At 48.5% G+C, this 26606-nt stretch overlaps 1 protein-coding gene across 4 annotated transcripts in view; it reads right to left on the reverse strand.

Annotated features, from left to right (window-relative positions):
• Positions 1 to 26606, reverse strand: part of LOC138807776 (kinase suppressor of Ras 2) — a 200803-nt gene that overhangs the window by 47649 nt on the left and 126548 nt on the right. For 2 of the 4 annotated variants that reach the window (XM_069993532.1, XM_069993535.1), the window contains exons 7-12: positions 25001 to 25084; positions 15980 to 16047; positions 12966 to 13090; positions 5985 to 6153; positions 2212 to 2256; positions 1996 to 2068 (exon numbers count right to left, since the gene is read on the reverse strand). In XM_069993532.1, coding sequence (XP_069849633.1) covers positions 1996 to 2068; positions 2212 to 2256; positions 5985 to 6153; positions 12966 to 13090; positions 15980 to 16047; positions 25001 to 25084 — 564 coding nt within the window. The remainder of the gene's footprint in view (positions 1 to 1995; positions 2069 to 2211; positions 2257 to 5984; positions 6154 to 12965; positions 13091 to 15979; positions 16048 to 25000; positions 25085 to 26606) is intronic. The other 2 variants (XM_069993534.1, XM_069993533.1) reach the window with 2 other exon arrangements.

Below are 26606 nucleotides of genomic sequence, written 5' to 3' on the forward strand. Positions count from 1 at the left end.
GGTAGACAACAGAATCATAACAAAAGCCACACCCCTTTTATATTTCTCCAATAGGAACTCAGCAGATTCTCCAACAGCCTCATCATTGGGTGGGAGGGCTGTCCATCCTGATCCACAAGACCCTGGAAATCTGTCCACATTCTGGAGCAGAGTCTAAATGATCATCAGGTCCCAAAGAAGGGGAAAGGGGTCATCATGAAGCAGTGTGTAAAGAACTGTTTATATGATAGCCAAGGGGAGACAGGATGAGATGGTAGTGTGATGGTTGATATGCCCGGAAGTTGGTTCCTACGGACAGAAAAACACTCCTAGGGTACCCTTCTCCACACCTCACACACAGGACAGCCCTCCTGTGCTGGCATCAAGGTGTTGGGGCTATTGGAGGAGTAGGTTCCCATCACTGAGCACACACAGGCAGATCACAGGCACCTACCTAGTGACTGTTTCCCACCAGTACTTCTTGTCTGTCGAGATCATAACCTGGGGTTCATCTCACACAAAATGTGGAGTTGGTTTATGTGCAGCAGAGACAAGACCCAGAGTGAGATGCTGGTCCCATAGCTCCCAGCAAGTTACTGCTGCATTTACTTTAGTCTAACATGAATCAAAAAGGATGGGAAAATTAGGGGAGCCTGGAGAAAAACCAAGTCAGCAGAAATATGATTTGGAAAAACCAATCAAAGCCAGTGTGCCCCAGTTTCAGCCAAAGAAGTGAACGAAGCGATGTCACCTTGGCTGTCCAAGCCACAGGCTCTCCTATACGCAAAGAGCATCTGTGACCTGGGACCGTCTCACTGCAGTATTATTTACAATGAAATGCTGAAAAGTATTGAGAGATCCAGCAAGAGGCATAAGAGGAAGAAACTGACTCTACAAGGACATGTCCTTCCTTCCTTCCTTCCTTCCTTCCTTCCTTCCTTCCTTCCTTCCTTCCTTCCTTTTCTTTGTGCCAGAACTGGAGCTTGAACTCAGTGTCTGGGTGCTGTCCTTGAGCATTTTTTTGCTCGAAGTTTACGATCTACCACTTGAGCCACACCTCTACCACTGACTTTTGGATGGTTTAATTGGAGATAAGAGTCTCATGGACTTTCCTGTCCAGGCTTGCTTCAAAATTCAATCCTCAGATCTCAGCTTCCTGAGTAGCTAGGATTATAGGCATGAGTCGGTGGAGCTGTAGCTCAAATGGTTGAGCATCAGCCTTGACTAAAACCAAAACCAAACTAACCCAAAGCAAAACAAAAACTCAGGGACAGCACCCAGGCCCTGAGTTCAACCCCCAGTCCATACACATTACACACACACACACACACACACACACACACACACACACACACACATATACACGTGTGCACACGTGCACACACACAAAGCTTTGCCAGTAGTGTTACCATAATTGGTTATTTTTCCTTTCCTTTTTAATGGAATACTCAAAATTTCCAAAATTAACTTTTGTTAACTGTTACAAACTGGAAGCCAGCAAGCTCATTCTACAAGATACTCAAATCAGATAATCAGTCCTCAGCTCTGCCTCTATATGGAGAAAATGAGTCACAGACAAACAAATGGGCAGGGCTGTGTTCTAATAAAGCTTTATTTATAAAAGCAGAGGATAGCTTAGTTTGTCTCACAGACTAAAGTCAACTGAACCCTGGTGCAAATCTCAAGTACCCTGTTTAAAAGATTAAGAACATTTACCAAGCTCTGCCTGATGTCTAGGGAAAGCTGTCTTTCTCATGACAGGGAGGGGACTTAGGGAATTGGCCTGCTCCCTAGAAGTCACACGTGCCATTTTTTTGTATGTTGAGACACAAGGCAGAGCTTGTGGGGAGGGGGAATGTGGCCTCGTGTGACTTGTCCTGGCCTGTTTAGCTCTGCCTAAGTCATGCCCTGTGTCTCTTTGTTCCTGCCCCATTTCTTTCTTTCAGAGAGGAGGAGCACAGTGGAAGGGGTGGGCAAAGCCAGAGGCTTAGGGACACAGAGCTCGGCTCCACTTACATTGGGTTGGAGGCCACTGGATGCAGGATGACCTGGGGTGCCCGCGTTGGCGTCTCTGGCACAGGTACCACATCTGAGAGCCGGAGAAGCACAGTCAGAGACGAAGCCTGGAGTCTCCCCAGCTCCCCCCCCCCCAGAGGCGGCCACCTTCTCTGATCCTGTCCCCAACAGTCCATCACCACCCCTAGGGCTTGTCACAGCTCCCAGTAGACTCACCTGGGAAGATGAACTGCTGCTTGTATTTGTAGTAGTGTGATGCTGCTTAGAAGAGAAAGAAAGCAGCAGGTGAGTGAGAATGCCCTCAGGTTCCACGCTGGGCCCACAGCCACCACATGAGCACCTGGGACACCAGAGCTCCAAGCAGCCAACCCAGTATCCCCATGGGGTGTCTTAAATCCCTAACCATGCTGCTACTGATAAATGCATAAATACATGCTCATTCAAACACATACTCACATGGTCTACCCTTTAAATCAATATTAATTGCTCCCTTTGGGTAAATTTAATCTCAATGGCTTTTTAAAAATATTTTATTTGTAAACTGAGAAAACAAAAATGTTTCTATGGCTAGGCATGATGGCTCATGGCTATAATCCCAGGTACTTAGAGTATGGACATCAGAAGAATGGCAGCCCAAGGCCAGCTGGGCAAAACGTTGGCCAAAGCTCGTCTCAACCAACAAGCCAGGAACAGTGTTAATGGCTGTCCCTCAGATACCAGGAGGCACGGATGGGAGGCTCAAGGTCTGAAGGCAAAAGCACAAGACCCTACCTAAAAAATCAACTAAAGCAAAAAAGGGAAAGGGGTGGGTGTGGCTCAAGGGGTAGAGCACCGGCTTATTAGCAAGTGCAAGGCCCTGAGTTCAAATCCCAGTACCACAAAAAAATTCTTCCTGTTTTCCCCATATTTTCCAATTAAGATTATCCTCTTTTTCTTTTCCTTTTGCTTTGTTGCTATAAGAAATGGCTAAGCGCAGTGGCTAAAAACAGCACACATGTATCCACTTGGATTGAAGTCCAAAGTTTGCACTGAACTTCGAGGTTCTGAGTCAGCTGGAGAGTCCTCCCTTCATCCTTTACAGTTAGATGAAACTACGAGGATAATGGTACGAGACCAGACTGGGCAGGTGCAGTGCAAGTTTCACACCTACAATTCTTGGCCCATCACTTCATCACCCAACTTGGGATAAAAAATCTTCTTTATATGTATCTGTGTGTGTGTGTGTGTGTGTGTGTGTGTGTGTGTGTGTGTGTGTGTGTGTGTGTGTGTGTGTGTGTGTGTGTGTGTGTGTGTATCTATAGATAGATAGATATAAACATGGCTGGACACTGGTAGATAACACCTGTGATTTTAGCTACTCAGGAAGTGAAATTTGAGGATCATGGTTCAAAGCCAGCTAGGGTAAGAAAGTCTGTGAGATTCTTATCTCCACTAAACTACCCAAAAGAAGGAAGTAGAGCTGTGGCTCAGTGGTGGAGTGTTAGCCTTGGGCAAAGGAAACAGGAATAATGCCCAGACCGTAAGTTCAAACCTCAGGACTGGTTGCGCACACACACACGCACACACACACACACACACACACACACACACACACACACACACACACACACACACACACACACACACACACACACACACCCTCTGTACTAAGCATGTGCAGACTTTTTTCTTGTTAGTTCTTAGGCAATATGATAGAATAGCTAGTCACAGAGCACCTGTGTTGTGTCAGATACTATAAATCAGCAGGAATGTCTTAAGAACACGGGAGAGGTGTGTGGTCCCCATGCAGACACTGAGCCATTGCACCCTTGGGTTGTGGTGCTCCTGTGGGCCCAGGTAAAGGACCTCAGGGGGCCAATGTATTAGCTGAGATGGATACACAGGCTGTTCCCTCAGCTTAACTAACAGACAGGAATGATTTATAATTAAGAGATGACTGGAGAGCTTTGGGTGCTAAGTCATTTGTCTGGGGCATGCAAATGCAAATCCCTCCCTGAGGTTGGAAGTGATTTACAACTCCCTTCAGAACTAAGTTCCAACAGCTCAGGATCCCAAACTCCCTGCTACATGGTATGTAGGTATGAAACACATGTTTGTTGAAAAAATTCCACCACTTGGGAAGTCGAGGCAGAAGGATCGCAGGTTTGAGGCCAATCTGGCTATGTAAGTCAGGCCAGCTGAGAAAAGCAAAGGCTCAAGATGTAGCTCATTGGCAGAGAACTCATTGAGCATGCGTACAAGGCAGGCCCTAAACTCAGTTCCCAGTGCTGTAGAAAACCAAAACCAAAGCTGCATGGCTCACAGGTAGGCGCCAACCACATGCCTGTAGACATTTTTATGCCTATACTCATGCAAAATGCCGTCATACATACCTCAACACATGCAATACAGAGTATGCTATTACACCTGTGATTCTGCAAATCACCCATCTTTCCACTTAAAATGCATATGGGTATCTTCCCGTGACAAGGCTCCCTAGAATACTGAATTCCCTAGATGAGATCTTTGATGAGACTGTCACTCTGCTGAGCTCTGGATGCCTGCTGCTTCAATGATCCTAAGGGTTAGGAACTATTATTATCCCCATTGTGCAGATAGGGAAACTGAGGCCCAGAGAGTTAATCATCTGAACAACTATATGCAGATATTATGTGGTAGAGCTGAATTGAAGGGCTCACTATAGAGCCCAGGGTGGTATCAAACCCACAATCCTCCTGCTTCAGCTTCCATTCACCCTTTCGAAGAGGAGCCCTCGCCCTGGGCAATGCCCGGTAGGTGACCTGCCTGGCTACTCAGCCCTAGCTAAGATAATTCCGCTGCAACTCGGGGGGGGGGGGGGAGGAGGGGACAGGGTGTGTGACTTCCATGTGACAGGCCCTTACTCCTAGTAGACATGAAGTTGTACCAGAATTACATACACAAATAAAAGGGAGGTGACCCTGATCAAGCAACATGCATTTTACTCATAAACTGGCATGTTGAATGGAAACAGCCTATTGTACAACTACTTAAAGATAATTTTAAAAAATTAAGCACCAAAGTTTCAAGACTCAGACCCATTCCCTGTCTAGGAAGAACAGTGTGGGTGGGGGACAGTTGGCTTGTCCTCAACAGCACTGAGTCTGGGGGCTCCCAGGTGTGAAAGTCAGAGAACCTCCTGAACTCAAGAGCCAGATTAAGTCTTTCCTCCTTTCAGAGGAATTGCTTAGGTATTCATCATAGCCATAGAGACTCCACACAGCCCTCCTGGGGTCTCCCATCAGGATCAGGGCTGCATTCTGGAAGTTAGGGAGAATCTCAGGTATGGCCCTCCTCAAGGAGAAATATCCCTATGTCTAATGACAAAGGGGACCAAAAAGCCACCATGTCCCCCGTGTGGATCCTCCTCCATCATCTACAGCCCAGTGCCTCCTCCCCAGTCAATAGCCTGAGTAGGAGATGGTGGAACCTTCTATAACATTCCAGCTTTCCAAGGTGAGAAAATGGAATTCAGAAGTCTCACAGCAGGAATATGGGAGACCTGGGTCTTGAACCCAGGACTCTAGGTACTCATTTAGAGCATGTGTTTGACATTAGGGAACGGGACACAGAAAACAGGTGGACTCAGGAATGTGTCTCTACATCCCTTGGCACATGACCCTGCTGCTAACTGTTAACTGCTCTGGCTCACAGGACAAGTACCAGCTGCAGAGCAATGGATCCCTCTGTAAACAGACTCAGGTGAAGACTGCGGCTGCTGCCAGCCAAAAGTGAGAGTCTCCACAAAGCCTTGCGCCACCATGCCTCAGTTTCCTCACCTGTAAAATGGAGTGAATATCACTTATCTCATGGCTATTCTAAATGCAATTAGGTGATAGATGAACTGCCTATGGCAAGGGTCCACCCACATTCCTCCTTGGTCCTCCCTACCCATCAGGCTACTGCCCTCGATCAAGGGCTGGTCTCATTCCCCTCTCTGTCCTCTCTTCCCCTCCAATGCAGGGACGTACCTGGCAGGTTGAAGTTCTTCTGCTGCCTCGTGCACTGAGGGGAAGGGTGGAGGGGAGAAGGCGGCGTGGCGCTGGGTGGGAGGGGAGGAGCCGGCGAGGAGGGTGTGGAGGACGTCGTGGAGGAGGGGTTGCTGCTGGAGTCTGGCTGGTAAGGGACAGGGATGTGGTCCTGCAGAAACAGAAGGGGGCAGGGGTCATGAACAGGCAGGGAAGCACAGACACAAGAAAGAAAGGGGGCTGAGCAGGAAAGGATCGCAGCTCAGCTTCTTAGGCTACCTTTGCCTTTCTTTACTTGGGCAGTGACCAGATCCTTCAAGTTCCACCACGCTGCATCTGGCCACAATAAGAATTAGTTTGTAAGCTGGTGGCTCACACCTGTAATCCTAGCTACTCAGGAGGCTGAGATCTGAGGATCACTGTTCAAAGCCAGCCTGGGCAGCAAAGTCCATGAGACTCTGATCTCCAATGAACCACCAGACAACCAGAAGTGGTGCTGTGGTTCAAGTGGTAGAGCACTAACCTTGAGCTGAAAAGCTGAGGGACAGTGCCCAGGCCCAGAGTTGAAGCCCCACAAATGACCCCCCCCCACACACACACAAAAGAATTAACTTGTGGAGTCACATACCCACTCACTGCTTGGACTCCAGAAGGTTATCGAGGAATGAAAACCACAGAGCCCCCTGTGCCTCTTTGATTCTGGGCGGCCTCACACAGAGGTGTCCGGCGTACGCGCCCCAGCCTGACACCTCTCCTCCTGGGTGTTTATTAAAGAATCAACAGCCTGACAGCTCCTGAGAGCAGGGGAGCAAGATGCAGCATCTTCATCCACAGCTCAGCTGGAGTCTGCACTACCTTGCGCTGCCCCCTGGACCAGCAATAGAGCAAAGACAGAGACAGAGTTCCAATGCACAGCACATCATCAGAAAAAAAAAGAGGGAGGGAGAGAAAAAGAGAAAGGGAGAGAAGCAGTGTAGTGAGTCAACTACCACCTCTCTGCAAAGTTATGTCACCTAGTAATTCAGAATCTGGTCTCATTCGGGACCAAGAGTCTTTTGAAGACATAATTAAAGAATGAGGGAATGGAGAGAAAGAGGGAACAGCTTAACTAAGCAAAAGGAAAGAAATGTACATATTACCCTATTTGGAAGAAATAGTTGTATTGTCAAAATTCATAGAATTCATAAGCTTTATAGACCATGGTAATGACAATTCACCTTGTGAAGGTTAAAATGTGTTTGTGACTTTAGCTAAATATCACTATCTCCACAATATTGTGAAATTTATGTAATCACTTAATCTCAATAAAGAAAATTAAAAAAAAAAAAAGGAGCCGGGCGCTGGTGGCTCACGCCTGTAATCCTAGCTACTCAGGAGGCTGAGATCTGAGGATCGCGGTTCAAAGCCAGCCCGGGCAGGAGAGACCGTGAGACTCCTATCTCCAATAAACCACCAGAAAACCGGAAGTGGCGCTGTAGCTCAAGTGGTAGAGCGCTTGCCTTGAGCTGAAGAGCTGAGGGACAGCGCTCAGGCCCAGAGTTCAAGCCCCACGACCGACAAAAAAAAAAAAAAAAAAAAAGGGTAATCATCTTGGACTAAGCCAGTGCTAACTACAATGACAAGTATCCTTCGATGAGATAGGAAAGGACACACTCACACACAAACACAGACACAGACACAGACACACACACACACACACACACACAGCCGTGCGAAGACAGAAATAGAGATCAGAGGGATTCTGGCACAAGCCAAAGGTTGCGGGAACCCTCAGAAGCTGAGGAAGGCAACAGGTCTTCCTTCAGAGGCTCTGGTGAGCACCTCTGCTGACCCCTGACCTTGCTGAAAGCCACAGTGGTTTAACCATTTTTCCACTGGAGGTCATACGCGCCGCCTCCTGCTGACTACTGTGGATAAAGTTACTATGAGCATGTATGTGTAGGTTTCCTATGAATATATGTTTTTATTGCTCTGGAATCAATGTTCAAAGATGCAATTTCTGGATGATATAGAAACATCATGTTTAGTTTTGTTGTATTTCTTTAAGAAAACACACCATTTTCAGCACAGTACTCTGGGCTGACTTGCTCATTTTCCCTGGCTGAACTGTTCTGGTAGGAGGGGAAATTCTTTCTGCAGGTGAGGCCCAGGTCCCAATGGGACCAGCAGCTGGAGTTGGAATTCCATCAGCGGGAAACTTGAACTCTTCTAGATCATGAGGGAACGGGTAGCTGGCACAATCCTTCTTTCTGAACACAGACAAGAGATGGAAACACCCCTCAGAGACCACCCAGGCCTCACCCTTCCTCCCGTAGCGAGTGCTAAGGGGGAGAAACATGTCAATGGCTTGCTGGAGTCCCATGGGGGTCCAGGTCCCAGCTCCCAGCCCAGAGACAGGAACAGAAGGCTGGACTAAGAAACTGACTCTGGGAATCAAACAGAAATATGCTCAACTGGGCCTCCACTCCACTGAGCACTGAGCTGGACATGGCAGAGGTAACTGCCCTCTCAGGGTCAGTTCCCTTAACTGCCCTTTGCCTCCTGACCCAACAGCCGCTGTGGAATGGTCTGCCCTAAATAAACAGGGGTTAGTGTCTGGTGACACCACAGCCCAGCCCAACACAGGACTAGAACTGATAGTATTAAATGAGCTGTCCACTAAGACGAGATGCTGGAAGGATCCACTCAGGATCTACTCGGCAGAGGCTGAGTAGAGATGAGACTGGAAGAGAACGAAGGGTCCACAGTACACTAGAAACCAATAAGCAGAAGGCTGTGAGGAGTAGAAAATCCATGGCGTTCTCTGTGGAGAACTTTAATGACACAGAGTAAACATGAGAGCAGAAAATGAGGGTGTAAGTCATCAATAGCTGAACAGGGCAGATCCATGAAGTGAGCCCTGGGTCAGCGCACAACAGAAGGCCAGAACAACCGTCTTGTTTGGGGTCAAGCCAACTGCTCAACTCAGGGCCATCCTCTGTGTGTCCTTTCATGAGGCCCAGCTCTTAGAGGATGAGCTCCAGGCCCTGTGTCACCCCATCTGCTTTTCCTGTAGACACCCTACTTGGCTGACTTAGGCCAGGTGGGTCTCTGCTCCCTGCAGCCAACTGAAAACAGCCAGGCAGCATCAGCCCCTTCCGACACTGGACCACAGCAGGCAGATCTTCAGCCCTTGCTGCTAGGATAGATAATAGTTCTGATGCCTTGATCAAAGGGACCAGAGCTACAGATCAGTCCCCCGAGGAGCACAGATAGGATGCTGCGAATGCTTCTCTTCCATCCGCTCTGCCTTCTTCTCCCCTTCACCCTGTCTTCTTGATCCTCCCTCTTTCTCTATTGCTGTTATTCCTTTTTGATCATTTACCATCTCCCCCATTCCCTCTATCCTCTTTCATTTCCACCATCTTTTCCTCTGTCTTCCTTTCCTACTTCCTTTTCTTCTTCACTTTTCTTCTTTTCCTTCTACGCTTATTTTCCCTTCTCTTCCTCTACCTTTCCCTCCTGCCTCTCCTTCCTTCTCTTGTTCTTCCCATCCTTCCCCCTATTGATCAACTTCCTGCTCCATCCTCTCCTTCTCTTCTGCCGGCTCTTCTTCCTCCCTGCCTTCCTTCTCCTTCTATCCTCTTCCTCTTTTTTTTTATTCTGCCAGTCCTAGGGTTTGAACTCAGGGATTAGGGGCTGTCCATTTGAGCCTTTTTGCTCAAAGCTAGCACTCTAATAGTTGACCACAGTTCCATATCTGGCTATTTGTTGGTTAACTGGAGATAAAAATCTCATAAACTTTCCTGCCCGACAAGCTTTGAACTGTAATCCTCAGATCTCAGCTTCCTGAGTAGCTAGGATTACAGGCATGAACAACTGGTGCCCTGCTTCTCCTCTTTTTTTTCTGTCCCTCTTCCTCCTCCTCCTCCTCCTCTTCCTTTCTCTTCCTCTTCATCTTCTTCTTCCTTTTCTTCCTCCCCTTCCTCCTGTTTTCATCATCAAGCTGTGCATGAATGCCCTGAGTGCCCCATGCTGGACTAAATCCCTTTTACACACCACACCATCTAATCCTCTCCACAACCCCACCCACATCTATTGTATAACCCATTTTACAGAAGTGAAAACCAAGTGCAGTCAGACTGAAATTGCCTGCCCAGTCACATAGCAAGTTAAGGAGTTGAGCTGCAAGTCCAAACTTTCTGACGCCAAAATCCACATTCCAATTATCATGGCAGGTGAGAAAACAAGGGCTCTGCGAAGGCGGGTAGACGGAGCCAGGCAGGAAAAGAGCCAAAGCAACGCCAAGAACACTTCAGAGCAAACTGGCCCCGAAATCTACACCATTCCCCACTTCACTGCCTGACAAAGACCATCTGCATGACACCATGAGAGGAGAAAGGAGGAAAAAAAAAATAACTCAGCCCAGTGAGGGAACCTGACCACATTCATGTCTATGCTTTCTAAACAGAGGTTAATTTATTTTCCTTGTCAGATTCTCCTTCTGGCAGACAAGCAGAACAATGCCAATCACTGATGACTCTAACCCCAAGAGGCTGCAGTGCCTGGAAAGCCAGAGGGGAAAGCCGCAAGGTGGCTCTCGATTCCTGGTCCCCTCAGGATGCCAAGGAAAAGACAGGTCTTCAGAAAGGCAGTTACCCCAGGGGCTCATTATCTGAGCCCCCCTCGGCCCTCCCAGCTGTGGGGATCCCCTCTTACAAAAACCCTGTATCTTATGTTTTTTTTTAAAAAAAATTCAAGTCTTCATTTGTTGGGGAGGCTGATGGAACCCTGAGCCTTGCACGGGCAAGGCAAGCGCTCTCCTGCTGAGCCACATCCCCAGCCCCAGACCTGAATGTTTTGAAAATGACCACGGAGAAGGGGACATTTTACCTGGAAGCTTATAATACCAGCCAGAATTTCCAACACATCTACTGTACGCATGTGTTTTAAAATACTGATCTTTTCATTTTGTTTCCCTAACTTTCCTCTTGTTCACCTGAAGTGTTTATGAAACACAGACTCCATGTCCTTAAATGCTACGGACGCTCACCATTAAGAGCTGGGGTCTAGGTCTCCTCTCCTCTAATCTTGTTTCATTTTTCTCATAATTAAGAAAGTACACCAGGAGGGAGGCTGGCCAAGTCTCACCTTGGTTGCTAATTCCAGAGCCATGAGCAGTTGGCCATATTGTGAAGAAGCCCAAGCCACAGGCTTAGGGTACATGTGAGTAAACCTAGACTTCTGTGTGAGGCCCCGCCCTTGACATCCCACTAAAGATGATGGAAGCACCAGCTAGGTCAAAGCACCTGACGGTAAACATTTAAGGTTCAAGGGACATAGCTGTTGTGATCTTCAACTTTTCATTTTTTTACATCTAACTGGGATGTGACTGAGTTCCAATAATGGTTTTTTTTTCCTTTGGTTTTGTTTTTGAGACAGTCTTCAATGATCCCAGGCTAGCCTGGAACTCTCTGTAAAGCCTGGGCTGAACTTGAAATCCTGCCTCTGCTTCACTGGTGTTGGGATAACAAATAAGTGTCACCAAACCCAGTCCTGATAAATCTTCATTCATAAAATTAGACCATGGGATGGACATGGCCAATGGGCAAGAATGGGCAAAGCTCTGTTGTTGGATGCCTCAAGACACCAGCTAATGGAGATTTCCCAGCTGAGTCCTGGGACTCTAGGGAGTAAAACCAAACCCATGCTGTGTCCCAGCTCCCAATCCCCAGAGCTATGAGCACAGTACAAGAATGGGTGTCATATCCCACCAATCTTGGGGCCACCCATCAAGCTGCAGCAGATGAAAAGAGCACCATTTCAAGTACAGAGAACCCAAGGTTCTGAGAGATGAAGTGACTTGCTAAAGCTTTGCAGCCAGTAAGTAGAGGAAGCGAGGGCGGACTGCCAGGTTGTCCTGACGCCAGAACACAAGCCTTCTCCATTGCTAGGACGATGCCACGAGAAGCCAGATGGCAACTGGCTCAGAGATCTCGTAGCAGAATCTGGGGGTGAGAGCACAAGAAGAAAAGAGCATACGGCCTGGGAGGGAGCATGGAAGGAAAGGTCAGAGATGAAGGGAAGGAGGGACTAAATTATGCCCAGCCTTGTAAGCTAACAGAGAAGATTCGGGCTTGTTTTTGGAAAGCCCCTGGATGGTCTTAAAAGCAAAGAGAGATGACAGTCTACTGACATTCTTAAGAATCACCCTGGCTGCTGGCCTGAGAATGGATGGGGGAAGGAGGAATGAGAGGAGAGTCTGATCTTCAGAATGCTCATCTGGGACCTGCACATTTGTGTCTCCCTTCTTCTGAGGGCTGACTCACACTGTATTCACCTTCAAGGCCTTGTGGGGCTCCAAAGACCACAAAGGGGTATCCTTTGCCTCCCACTGCTGGGCTTTGCGGGCCCAAGTGTAGTGTTCATGAAGCCCTGGATTTGACTTCTCAGTACCACATAAACAGAACAAGAAAACAAAAAGGCTCAGAGAGGCCCGCTGCTACCCAGCTGCCTGAGGAAGGAAGCTAACCCAACTAGCTGGTGCTCAGAGCTCAGAGCTCCCAAAGATAACCTCCCATCCAGTCTCCACTAGAAGTGGAGTTGTTGATCCCCAGCCCTTAGCACACAGATGTTCGGAAAGCCGAGGACCATCTGCACAGCGGATCCCAGCAGATGGGGAGACGTCTCAGAGCATAGAGCAGGCAGGGGCTGAGGCACGGAGGAAAACTCCCTTTGGGGTTCTCCTGACCACACCACCCTCCACACACGCACCCCCTATTTCAAGGACACAGATTTCTGGCACATGACTATCTCTGCTAACTGCCAGGCGCTTCCAGCAAGCTTGATTCCACACAAATCACAGGGGAGAGGGAGGGCCAGGAGAGCCCAGGGGGGTTGGCAGGTGCGTACCACACCCAGGTCAATTCCATCCATCCCTTTTGCCCACTACTTGGAGGTGCCATCCCCCCACAAGCCTGAACCCCGCAGAAGCCCCCATCTCACCTTGTTGATTTTGTTGGTTTTGGGGAGCGTCTGACTGATGTGCAGGTCTGAATACCGGGGTGGTTTCCGTACAGGGTTGTTGATGTCACACGGGACCGACTCTGTCCGGACTAACCTTGCTGGATCCGTAGGGACAAAAACAGTAATGGGAGAGTTTAAGTATTATTTTGGCTTTGACTGTACCAGGAGAGTGGAGCTCAGACCCCACCTGGAAGGTCCCTGTCTCACATGTATATGCGCATGTGGACGCATACACGCACGCGTGCATGCACACAGAGAGAGAGAGACAGTCATTGTATCACTATGGTGAGATCCAAGTGTTCTCCAAGCTTTCTGTACTGTCCAAAATGTAATAATCAGCTGGGAACAATGGCCTACATCTACAAGCTGAGATCTGAGGCTGAGATCTAAGGATCACAAATCAGCAAAACAAGCCAGAAGTGGAGTTGTGGTTCAACCAGTAAGAGTGGAGGACTTGAGCAGAAAGGAAAGCATAATACCCTGTATTCAAACTACAATTCCTGCACAAAATAAATGTAAATGACAATTAAAAACAAAAACTGAAGCTCTCACAGTTGGTTTTTTCCCTATACCATTATTGTTTCCTAGTTACCCATCCTAGAACTGAACCTCCTTTAATATTATGAGGTTCCTTATTTCTCAGGATTAGCAGACCTTTGTATGGGGTCACCTTTTGTTAACCATGGGCGGGGGAGGGGGACTATCAGAACTAAGCAGCTAGCCACACATGGCCATCCAAACAATCACTAAGGCCTATTAAGACCAGCCCCTGGGGGTCACACCCAAAGCCACCCAGCAAGATGGACATATAGACGATGCCAGACAAATGCTTCCTGACCCAAATCTCATGATTGACCCCTTTCCTTCTGTTATTTCTACTACTCACAGAGAGCAAGACAAAGAACAACACAGAGAAAGCTAAGGTAAATACGAAGGTCCTCTTCCTGGTTCATCTGTTTTCTTTCTCTCTCTTTTTTTTTTTTAATTGTGGGAATGAAAAGAGAACTGGTTGAAATGTTAAAGCTTTGGGTTGACCCAAGGATTTAATTTCTCTGCTTAGCCTGAGCTGTCATTACCATGGAAACAGGGTCTATTTTCAACTTCCCACCAACAGAGGGGAAAAGGAAAAAAAAAAAAGCAGGCAGACTTCTGGAAAGTTCCATTTGCTTGTACAGGTACCTGTTGTCTTGGAACATGGAGAGCATGACCTGGAAGGTGGGTGGCAGGGAGGGAGGGAGGCTTTCCTTAAATATCAGCCTCAGAGGGTCACCCGCCCCCCAGCAGTCTGAGGCTCCCCTCCACACTGGAGACACAGTCACAGCATCAACTACCGAGAGGAATTTCATGGGAGGAGAATTCCTCCCCAAAGCAGCTGGCCCAAGGTGAGGGAGCTGTGAGCATTTAGGCTTTAAAATAGCTTCCTTGACTGTACATAGTGACTCTGGAAATGGATGGTTCTCAATTAAGGGTGTGGGGTGAAAGGGGCATGGGAAGAGAGGTGAAGGCCTTTCTCCACTTCTCTATGTGGATGAACAATGCAAAGAGCATAAAAATCCCCTGGCTTTGGGAAGGCCTTCAGCCACCACTTGCTTCCTCCTTTTAAGTTTCCCTTGAGTTCAGTCTAAATTTCAGGGGATTCCTCCAAGCTTGCTAATTGAGTCCGTGCAGGGGTGCGAAGATGAAGATGAAAGATCTGCTCTTGTATTAAGCAAATCTTCTGAAATGACTGATAAGTTTTAAATGGGGGTCTTAGCAGAGGAGGTGGCAAGAAGGAAGATGAACTCTAGTACTAAGTTGCTAAACTTTAAAAGCAAGACTATGGCATAGAGAAGTCTCTGTTGGGACTTTAAGATTCAGAGACACTTGAAAGACAGATCCATACAGCTGCTGGAGCATCTGCCTTCTCCAGATATCTCCCCTGCCCCATCTGGCCACCTGTGGGACACCTGAATTTACAGTCAACTCTGTCTGCAAGAAGCACCTCCCCAACTTTAAAATGCATAGAAATACCATGCAGATGGGCGGGGTTGGGGGTGAGTAGTGAATTCTTACTTAGTAGGTCTGGGGACAGAAATGGGGAATTTTTAACACATTCTCAGATGTTATGTCCCAGTGTTACTGGTCTACATGCCATCATTTGAACAGAAAGGGTCTGGGTCATGATGTCCAGGAGAAGTTTCTGTGGTGATGAAATGGCTCTGGATCTGGATCAAATCCAATATGGCAGCCACCTGTGGTTACTAAGCCCTAGCAGTATGGCTGATGTGACTAATTAAACTTGTGCTCTTATTTCATTTTAATTAATCTAAATGGCCAGACGTGGCTTGTAGCTACTGAATCAAGAGTAGAGACCTAGAGAGTCCCCCCAGGGATGGACTACAAGGTAGATAGTGGGGTTTGAGTGTTTGGGGCAAGAATTCTGGGAATTATTCGGAAAATGGAAAATGTTTTCGGAGTCAAATCCTGTTAAGTCCTTTGTGAGTAAAGAAAAGCCTTCCTTCCAGCTCTTTTGGTCTTGCCTTTGCACTGGGAACGGCTTCTAATAACCACCCAGCCCAATCAGGTTGGCCCAGACACTCCCAGATGGCCTAAACCAGCAAACCTGAGCCAGAGACTTCTCCATGTTCACCTCCGCAAGGCCAACTGACTGAACATGGCAAGAGCAGGATGGAGAGCACTCAGCCAGCACTCTTCTCATGGGAAGGGAAAGCAACGGACTGGCAGAAAGAGCAGAAGTGAAAATTGGAAGAACAGACAGGAATGAAAGAACAAGGGCTAACAATGAGGGGAGGTGAACTGCAATATCAGAGACCAGCAGAAAAGCCTGGAAAATGAGGGGCAGGATAGAAGGTGTCTGAGGGAACGAAATGGAGTGAGAGAGTAGTTAAGGATCAGGAGGCATCTGCAATCATGCTGTCTGGGGCAACTATTGGTGGCATGCAAGAGGCTCCCAGCCCACCACTACCCGAGGGAAGCAAGGGTTAAATACTTACCTCCTCGGTGGATGATCAGGAGGTGACAGGGCGGGGCTTCTTTGGTGCATTTGTTGTGGCACTTTAATCTGAAAAAAAAAGAGAAAAAGAAAAAGATGGATGGACAATGGATGGATGGAACAATGGGTGGGTGGATGGAAAAAGTAGTGGATAAGTTGGTGCATGAATGGATGGATAATGGATAGATGGACCGGGTGCTGAGGATGCATGAATGTATCAGTAGATACGTGGGTGGGTGGATGGATGGATGAGAAAGTGGATGGATAAATGAGCTACCCCAAGTGGTTTGGAAAGTTCTTGGTATTGTGGGTACCCAGATGGGAAATGAGAAAAGACTCATCTTTGGTAACCCAGATAATTAACTCTGGAGAGCAGCTGCTGCCACATACCCTCCTGGGTCCATCCTGAGAGTGGTCCAACAGTGGTGGCCATTTTTTCACCACTACTGCCCACGTAGACTTCATGCCTCCAACTCATTTCCCCGGCAGTCTGCACTCATCGTCAGCATCATCATGGTTCTGACCATCATGTGACTTGGAGACTCACTAGTCTCCATTGCACAGATACAATTTCACTCCAGCTTTAGAGAAAGGAGCCCCAGGACTCTCAGCCTACCTCAGGGAATTAAACCAATGGGGATTCCATTTAATAGCTATGTTTTCAGGTTACCTTACAATGGCAAGGAATATTGATGTTTTTTTCCATTCAGAATAGCAGTATGCTTTCATCAATATACTTTTTTTTCTGCCACTACTGGGGTTTGAACTCAGAGCCTCAGGCTTGCATGGCTTGCTTAGCTGGTGTTTTACTTGAGCCATGCCTCCAGGCCTGCATTTTGCTGGTTGCTTTAGCTATGGCATCTCTTGGACTTTTCTGTCCTAGCTGGCTTGATTCTTACCTGTTTTCTAGTCTCTGGTTTCTTCCTCCTTCTTCCCTCACCTCTACCTTTATACCATTGTCAGTTTTCTCCCAGCTCCATGAGAAGCATAAATAGGAGGATCACAGTCCAGACTAGCCTGAGCATAAATACCAAACCCTATTCAAAAAAATAATGAAAGCAAAACAGGCCATGGTCTGGCCTCAGCAGTAAAGCAACTACCTAGCAAGCAAGGAGCCCTGAGTTCAAATCCTAGTACTGCCCCTCTTCTCCCCAAATAAAGGCAAAAAAGCAAAACAAAACAAAACAAAACTATAACAACAAAAAAAAACCCTCTCAGTCTTGGGATCAAGCAGACTTGAGCTGCACACAGAGCTCTGACTTCTCAGCAGTATGAACAAGGGACCATCGATCAGGAAAATGTCTGCACAGAGCACACCTGCACTAGTAGAACTGTACTTTCTACACAAGGACTCTCTGAGTACACACGGGGATGTCATTCTACCCTTGGAGAGCCTGGACACTTGGAAAGGATTTATTTAGCGTTTTCATTGAAAACGGCCAATTTTTTTTCAAACTTTCAAGCATTAATAGGATAAGCTTCAGTTATGGAGAAAAGTCGCTTGTGTGGAACGTCTTATCTCCCAGAGGGGCTGCTGGTGGAGGGAGACAAAGTAACACCATGCCGTCAGAACACTGGGCATGAGAATGTATATCCAATACAAAACAATCCAGGCCTTCTTCCTGGTGTGCCCCCTGCCCGTCCCCCGGGTCTTCTGGAGGGAGCCTGGTGCCTCAACTATGCTGAATAGATACTGGAGACACGGTGGGAGAGCAGAGAAAAGCAAGGAAAGGGAGGAGGAGTGGGCAGAGGGGAAAAAAAATCAATTAAATATTGCTGATTAGGGATCTTTCTTTTTTTCTGGAAAATGCTTTGTTTCTTGCAAACTGCACCCTCATTGTGTGCAGTGCACCCCATCCATTCCCTTCCTCCTCCTCAGCAGGGGGCAGGCACAGGGATTTAACCAAGGCACGGTGGATCTTCGGGAAGATTCCTGAGAATTACCACCACCACCACCACCACCACCACCACCACCACCACCATCATCATCATCATCGCCATAATCAACATCATCACTACAGTCACTGGTATCATAATCACCATCACCACCACGATCATCACCACCACCACCACAATCACCATCATCAATGTTACCATCATCGCCACCATGACCACCACAATTATCATAACTACCACCATCGCCATCTTTGTCACTTTAACCAATGCCATCAACACCGTCACCACCACCATTATCATCGACATCACCATCACCACCGCCATCATCACCATTATTACTACCATCACCCCCACCCCCACCCCCAGCAGCACTATCACTCCATCAATTCACTTCAGCTTCCTCGTCTCTCACATACAACTGTAATTGGACTGTGATTTTTGCTTAGAATAGGTTTGAAATGCAGAAAAGGGACCGTTAATACCCATGATAATTATTGCAAAAAGCTGAAGTGTTTCTATTAATGGCAAAGTAAGTTCAAGATTCAAGCTGGTGATCTCTGAAATGCGTGCTCATAATTATATCCTGTCAATATCCTGCCTGTTGTACGAATTCCCAAAGCTTCCAGGAACTTGGCAGCAGCTGCAACATTGGCATTTGTGATTTCTCCAGTTTGCAAAGGTCGGAAGCAAGGAATGCATCCAGTGGCTCAGACCGATGCAGGCAGACTTCACACTCTGATCTCCTAACACTTGTGGCTGGCTCCATTTTTGCAAAACCAGGAATAATTCAAATCAAACATGGAATGATGGGTACAAGAACACGGGTGAGGAGAACACAGGGCAAGGGAGGGAATTGAAAACTCAGCCAATCTGAGTGAAAAGGCCCCACAATATAACCAAACTGAGCAAGGAGGCATGGCTTATTTAAGTGCAAATTACTGAGGGGAGCAGTGGTGTGGAAAGAAGGAAATGTAAGCAAGTCCAGTCAGCTAGGGCAGCAGGGGCAAGGTTGGAGGAGGGCGGGGAGGGAACTGTGGAGATAGTGTTGAAGCATTCCTAGAAGAAACTAGAAAGCCCATCCTAGCTAATCCTGGCTGCCAGCACATCCCGAGTGCCCACGGAAGCAACCACTGCCTCAGAAGTGGGTGGTAACCCGATGGAGCATGTACATGTATTTGCCTCTGCTATGTGACATGATCTGACATGGAAGCTTCTGGGCACTTGGGAATTTTAGTGCTAACTTTGGGAAAGTCCCAGGCAAAGTGGGGTATCTGGCCACCCTATGAGAGAATACAGCCCTATAATCACCACCCATAAATACAGGGTGAGAAACCCCATCATTCACTCTATACCTCTCGAGTGGGAAAAGTATAATTCACCCTAGAAGCTGCAGGTGTTCGCTGGGTGCGTCCATGGGGCAAGTGACTGGCATTGGCCTACTGACACTCAGTCATGCGCACTCCACTCCAATGGGGGCAATTCTGCAGCCCTGGGGGACATCTGGCAACATCTGGAGACGTTTTCTGTTGTCACAACTAGCTATTAAGGACTGCTACAATGCACGGAATTGCAACCAGAATGATCTAGCTCCAAATACTGAACAGAGGCAAGGCTGAGAATTCCTGAGGTCTACCTTTAGCATATCTCCCAAGAAACCATATGGTTTGGGGGGAAAAAATCCCCAAGGTATACTGGAAAGCGAGCCACAGCAAGGTGAGAAATATCCAGAACTTTCCAGAACCCCACTCTTGCTTTAACTCCGATAAGCCACTCTGCTTCCGGTGTTAAATGGTAGCCATTTATTTAAAGGTTCTGACCAAATCTCCAAGCTATGAATGTGATCGGGGCACTCATGAACCTTCAGCATGCTGAGAGAGTACATCTGCCTCATTGTACATCAGAGAGGTTTAGTCATTTCCTCAAAATCACACGGCCAGGAAGTGGTCAGACTGGGACCTGAGCTCAGCTCCTCCTGGCCAGAGTCTGTATCCCTGCGGTCCTTTTACTGCCATGAGCTGGGCTCCCTAGAAGCCTACGTTGAGCGTGGGATTCTTGCAAGGGACGTACTCAAGGAGAAACCCGTCGCGCTGTGAGGCAGCTAGCCTGCAAGTGGGGAGAAAAAGCTAAGTGGGATTTGGTTTCAGGTAATTCCAGAATCGGCTGGTCCTGCAGGGAGCTCCGCCACATAAACCGCACACACCGGGGAGCCAGTCTGCCTTGAGGGATTTTTTTCCAACCCTGCATTAGGGACCTGCCAGCCCCAAAACACCATGCAGGCCAGGGGAGAATGAGCTCAACATGGGCCAGACCCTGGATTCTCCCAAGGAGGGGGACCGCACCTCAGAACCTATGCTAATGTGCTTGCAACCAACCTGGACCTCCAGAGCCGGGGAGTCTGGGGATGCCAGCACCCCTGGCTACTGTTCCGCTTGCCCCTGCCCAGGAAGTGGCCATCGTGACCTCAGCATCCTCCCCCCCATGACTGAGGCCCGCCTTCAGGATGAAGGCCAAAACTGCTTTCCCAGAGAGGAGCTGGAAAGTCAGTGGTCAGGGTGCAGAGCATAGTTTCAAAGCAGAATCAATCACCCCATCCCCGGTGCCTGATGAAAACCACTGCAAAATAAACTCCAAAAAGTCTCAAGTCCTGCTGCAAGCCTTTCCTCCCTGCCCTGCTTCACCTGCTAAACCCTTTTCCTTCACAAGGTCCTCAGGGACAGGCACCCTTGATGTGCATCCCACCCCATCCACGCACCCCACCAGGCTTCCTCTGTGCCAATATATTCTCCCTGTTGTCCAGTGCTCTCTGGATAGCCAAGTCCCTCCCTCACAGATGGAGGACAAGCAGAAAACAGCAGGGAGGCCTAGTATAAGGGCCTGGAGCTCCAGACCTGGAGCTCCACAGTGCAACCCAGGGAGTCTGCCAAGGGATCCAGCTGCCACTTTCAGCTGCCACCTCGATCCAGTCCTGGGTGGGGCCTGGGCTCACCTTGGGAGCTGACCATGACTGTAAGCACACTAGGCCGGGCTGGCCACACTTCTCAGAGCCAGGGCACAACCCACACAACAGAGGCTATGCAGCGCAAGAAAACAGCCAGACTACAGCGCCGCTTCTCCGTGGTGGCTAGGAAGATCTTGCCTGTGTTTCTGTACTCTGCCTTGTACAGAAAAAAAATAAAATAAATACATCTTGGCATCGATTCTTTATCTACAGATTGAAGCCTCCCAAATCACTTCTGTGCATTTGTCTGCAAGAAATGAAGACTAAGGTACAAAGGTTCTCAAAGACCAAGACCTGAGTTTGCAGAAACTTCTGGAAGGACCTGGGAGGACCTGGGAACACAGAAGGAAGCAGATAACACATGCCTGAGGGCTGGGAAACCCACCAGCATCTTCCTGCAAAAGCAAACTTGGGCCAGCTGGATCCACAGCTATCAGACAATCCGTGGATTGTGCTGACACTGGACCGCTGCATTCGGCGCTTATGAACCTATCAGACGAAGACGCCTCGATTTCGATAACTGCAGATTGCTTTCTGGGCTTTAATTTCTCATCAGTTCATTAATCTCTCTATTCAGAACACCAACAAGACAGCTTGATGATAATTCCTCAGGAAGTGGGCACTAAGCTGAAGCAGGAGGGAAGGGGGTGGTTAGATGTGGAGAAGTTTCTGGTTTCCTGGGTGGAGGGGTACCCCAAAACTAATTAATTCTTCAAGTAGAAATCAGGTTAGCTTTCAGAGATTAAGTACTTCGAGTGAGCCAGGTACAAAAATAAACATGAAACAGAGTGGTAAACTTGCTTGGTTATCCTTTGAAACAAGCTAGCGAGGAAGCTATTACCCCCATGTTCCAAAGGAAGGTAAGCAATCTGAGGGATCACATACTAATTGGACTCAGATCTGGGCCTATCTGTCCTACAGCCTGGCTTCCCAATCACAGGCTATCTTTGTGACTCATTACACAACTATTTATTGCATGAATTTCAGGAGAGATGAAGACAAACAAAAGCCAGATCTATACAGGGAGGCTCCGAGCAGAAAAACAGAGGAACTTGAACCGAACTGGAGAAGTACTGATCATCCTCACAAAAACATCCAGCCAGACAGGAAGGCTTGATTTGGCTTTGACATGGCTACCTCTCCATCAGGCTGTGGCTCTCCCAAGTGGGGGCCTAGAACTGAGGCCTCCTAACCACCTGGAACTTGCAGGATGTGCAGACTGCAGAGATCCTGGAGCAGAGACTCCAGAGGAGTGCAGCCCACATTGCATCTGTGCTACAACCCACCAGGGCATTCTGATGCATGCTCAAGTGAGACCCACTGCTAGGTGTGGTGGTGCACACCTGTAATCCCAATACTTAGGAGGCTGCGGCAGGAACACTGTGAGTTTGTTCTACATAGCAAGACACACTATCTCAGAAAACCAAAAGGTCGAGGACCATAATTTAAGAAAAAGAAATGTGGGGATCACTCAGCAGCTGGAGAATGAACCAAATACAATTTCTAACTCAACTGTAGGGAGGCCTGAGGATGCCCCAGCCCCCAAGTGCTTCTGGTCCTGCCCCCCCCCCCACATATGCAATGGACAGTAGAGCTCAGTTCCTGCCACCCAGGGAGTCTCTGGCAAGCACAGAGTGCTCTGGGCTAAAGGGATCACAAAAATAAATCATTTCCTGCCTGGGAGACTCAAATGTGCACCTCTGGCTGCTTTCGGGGACAGAAAATGACCTGGGCCACGGACTCCTGCATCTTAAATTCTCACTCTAGCAGGAGACCTTTCCTGACCTCTTTAATTCCTATTTTCCCTTCTCTACTTCCTCCTGTCTCTTAGTTTCTCAGCCTTATCCCTTCAAGACCCCCTTTAAGAACTTTTCTTGGTTTACTGGCTGTGCACCTCCTGCCCACCCACCAGGACATGGATTTTGTCCCTTTGATTCCCCACTCCTCCCCAGTGTCTGGAAGACACCTTGGTACACAGTGTTTACAGATTACAGCTGAGCATTTCTAATCCCAAAATCTGAAACCCAGAATGCAAAACTTGGTGAGTGCCAACAGGACACCACAGGTGGAAAATTCCACACCTGACCCCACAGTCAAAACACAGGTGCAGGGCTGGGCTTAGTAATACACATCTATAGTTCCAGCTAGCTAGCAGATAGGAGGATGGCGACCCAAAGCCAATCACAGCAAAGATCTAAGAAAACAAAAGACAAAACAAATCTGGAAAACAAACAATAACAACAAAAACTAACAGATAGAAGGACTTGGAGGAGGTTGCGACATTTCCCATCCCCAGCATTTACTCAATCTAGCATATTCACGATCCAACTAATAACTAGTTGTTGACTGAAACGAAGAATGGTTTAGGAGATATCTCTGAGAAAGGGCCTCCCACTTCCCACCATCTCTCCACAATGTACGTACACTACACTGTCAGAGCAACGTGTCTCTAAGGGTCTTCACTTCCTGACCCGCATTTCTAGGGGCAAATTGGTGATCAGGGCAATCCCGCCACAGCTAGCTTTGAACTCTTCACCAGGTGAAGAGGGATGTTCCTGGCTACAACACTGGGCCAGTGCATTTCACCGAGTCCGTCTGACAGCCCTGTGGGCATGTGCCGATGGGAAAACTGAGGCCAACACAACAGACGTGAAAAAGCTGGAGTTCACACCCAGGAGTTCAGTGATGGAGCTGGGACCTAAACCTCAGCCCTGGTACCCTGGTAGTTCCAAATGCCTATGGATCCTTGCAGCCAGCCCTGGCCCCTGTTGCCAGGCCCCCCTCCAGGGGTCACCTGTGGGCTGTGGGGCTGCCAGACAATGCCTGGGCAGTGACTGTCTCCACCCATGGCTCCCTCAGAGCTGGAAGGAAACAATGCTCTGCTCTCCTCAATCAGGAAGCTCAAAGGGTTCAGCCTGACCTTCTCAGGCAGGTGAGAGATGACCAGGATGGCTATCCCACCCCTGTCCATCAGGGAGGAGCAGGGATGAGGGAGGCCCAAAAGGACCCAAAAGACAGACAGCCTGCTAACCGGGCAGAGCAAGGCCAGGCAGGAGTGCAAAGGGAATCCCTAGACTCTTCCCCTAAGGCGGAGTGAGTGTTGTTGGCCACTTTGCAGCGATGGGACCTGAGCGGGTGGTTAATATACCCGGTGCAAGGAGCCAGAGCCAGCCTGGGAACTCAATGTAGGCGCTGTGCTGTCCTCGGCATGTTGGTTTGATGAGTGCTTTACTGCCCCCTGCAACAGATCTGATTATTAATTATTCCTCTCCCACAGATGAAACTACTGGGGACTTGTCCAGGGTCACACAGGGACACAGAGGTGGGATTTGAACCCAGCTTAGTGTGATAGCTGAGCTCACACCTGGAGTGAGTTTTCTTTTGCTTCCCCACCTCCCTTTGGTCAGCCATGACAGAATGGATATGGGGAAGGAGTGGGAAGAGGTAGCGGGGCTGGGTGGTCCAGCTGTCTAGCCAGTACGTAAGGACACAGTGACTAGAACAGGAGTTATGGAGTCTGGGTTCAAATCCTGACTGCTACTTTCCAGCTATGGCTTTTCCTGGCTGAGACTTGAATGGTAATACTCCTTCAGAGAAGTGCCCTGAGGAGAGAAAGCAGGGAGATGCAAAGGCCCCTACAAACTCCAAGAGCCAGGAATCAGCAAACTACAGGACTAGGCTGGTTTTTCTACATCAGATTTTGCTGGAATAAGTTCATTGCTTTGTGCCTACTTTGTCTAGGAATGTTCCTGAGCTGAAGAGGCTCTGCTAAGAAGCTGCCATGCAGATTTCTCCACTAACAGGCTGCAAAACTTCAAATACTGACAGTGTGATTTGTGAGAGGACAGGCTTGCCAGCCCCTGTTTCTAGACAATTCCAGCATGGAGCGTCCACGTGTGCCGGCCCAGTGTTCTGTGTTCCCTACTATGTTCTGTCAGCGGGGATTATGACCCAGAATCACCCGACTCCCTCTGCACTGTCCCCCTCCCCTGCCCGAATGTTGAATGTCTAAAATGGACCAAAGGACTCTCTCAAAAGAAAGCAAACTCCCAGGCTCTCATCAGGTGCTGCACGTGCCTCGCTGACGGCAGGTGCTTCGGGAAGTCCCTTCCAAGTACAGCCACTTACTTGCAATTTTTACATTTGAGACCAAAAAGCATCCCCTTTCCACAGACCGTACACGTCTGAGACATCCAGTACTTGGTGGAAAACCTGTAGAAGAGAGACAGAAATGTTTCAAGGAGCAGAGGACAGCAATCAACCAATCTCTAGGAGGACGCCCTTGAGTACTGGAATCCAATCCTGCTTCCTCCAACATGGGTGACTCTCTTCCTCAAGTTGCTTAAACTGCTGGACCCTCCGTCCCTTCACCTGGATGGCCACAGTGTTGGCCTCATGGGTTGTCAGGAGGATTAAATGAAGTCATGCGTGCCTAGGGCTTTCCCCAGGGGCCTGGCACCAAGTTAGTATTGGACGGATTGGGTTATGAATATCTTACAAACTTGAGCATTTATAATAGATGGCCTATTTCATTCACTAGACAAAAACTGATGAGGGGTCTTCTACTCTGGGCCAAGTTTGGTTTCAGAATAGAGGAATGGAGCCCAACTATTGGAATGAAGGCGTCCCCCAAAAGGGAAAGCCTTTGACCATCAGCTCCCCTACCTCTCAAACTGCAAACACAGAGTTTAGCAATCTCCCAGGGAGCCCTATTACCAGTGTGGGTAGGAACCCATTTGATTAACTCCCAGACAAGGCTGCTGGGTGCCTTCTATCCCCAGATCCCATTGGGAGGAGGCAGCAGCAAGCCAAGCAAGGCTCCCAGGAAAAGGATTGAAGGTTGTCAGGTCACAGTTAATTTTAATTTTCAATTTGTGCCACCGTCGGCAGGAGTCGTATCTAATCTTCACCGCTTCCAGTGTCAAATGGGAAATGGGAAGTGATTACATAACTTGGAGGCAGAGAATTTTGAGGGAAAGGCAGCCTCCCTTGGCTGTACCATCATGGCAATCTGGGTCAATCCCTCTCCAAACAGAACAAGCGGGAGCCTGAAGACTCCACATCTAAGCAAATATAGTGGTACGCTGAGCAGAGCCCCCAGTTCTGGACTTGCTGAGCCCCCTGAGCAGGGCCAAGGAGTATAACAAGAGTCTGTTCTGTGGAAGGCAGCAGCTCTTGGGAATGGCACGGGCAGCTATTCTCCCAGCATCCAGAAGAGCGGGGATAGAGCACAAGTGTACGTGGTGGGGGTGGGGGTGGGATAAGGGGGGGAATTCCCTGTCCAACCCTGGCCTGTCCCCAGGGTCAGCTCTCTCCTTGGCTCTGACTGAAGTGACTGCTGAGAGAGAATGGGATTTTAATTTGGTTTCTTCACCAAGGCTCGGCTGAGTACCCATCTCTAGCCCCTGACATGAAGCCCAAGGAGAAACACAGAGTGACTAAAGATGAAGAGACCACCTCTACGAACCCAGTCCCAAGTCTCAGATGACCGGGTTGCTCCCTCTTAGCTCTGCATAAATACAGAAACTGAGGCACTACCAGGTTCCAATGACAGGATGAGAAAGCCTGGGGGTGACCTCCATCTAAGAAATGGCCTTAAGCTAGGATATAGATGGCAGGGGTGGGGCCAATTCAGGGATGAAGATAAATCAGGGCCAATCCTGGGGTGTGGCTGAGGCAGAGATGAAACTAAGCCAGGGGTGTGGCCAAGTTAGAAACACAGCAGACTCAGGGA

This window comes from Dipodomys merriami, unplaced genomic scaffold, assembly GCF_024711535.1.
Source record: "Dipodomys merriami isolate MVZ:Mamm:240054 unplaced genomic scaffold, mDipMer1.0.p SCAF_433, whole genome shotgun sequence".
Taxonomy (NCBI): domain Eukaryota; kingdom Metazoa; phylum Chordata; class Mammalia; order Rodentia; family Heteromyidae; genus Dipodomys; species Dipodomys merriami.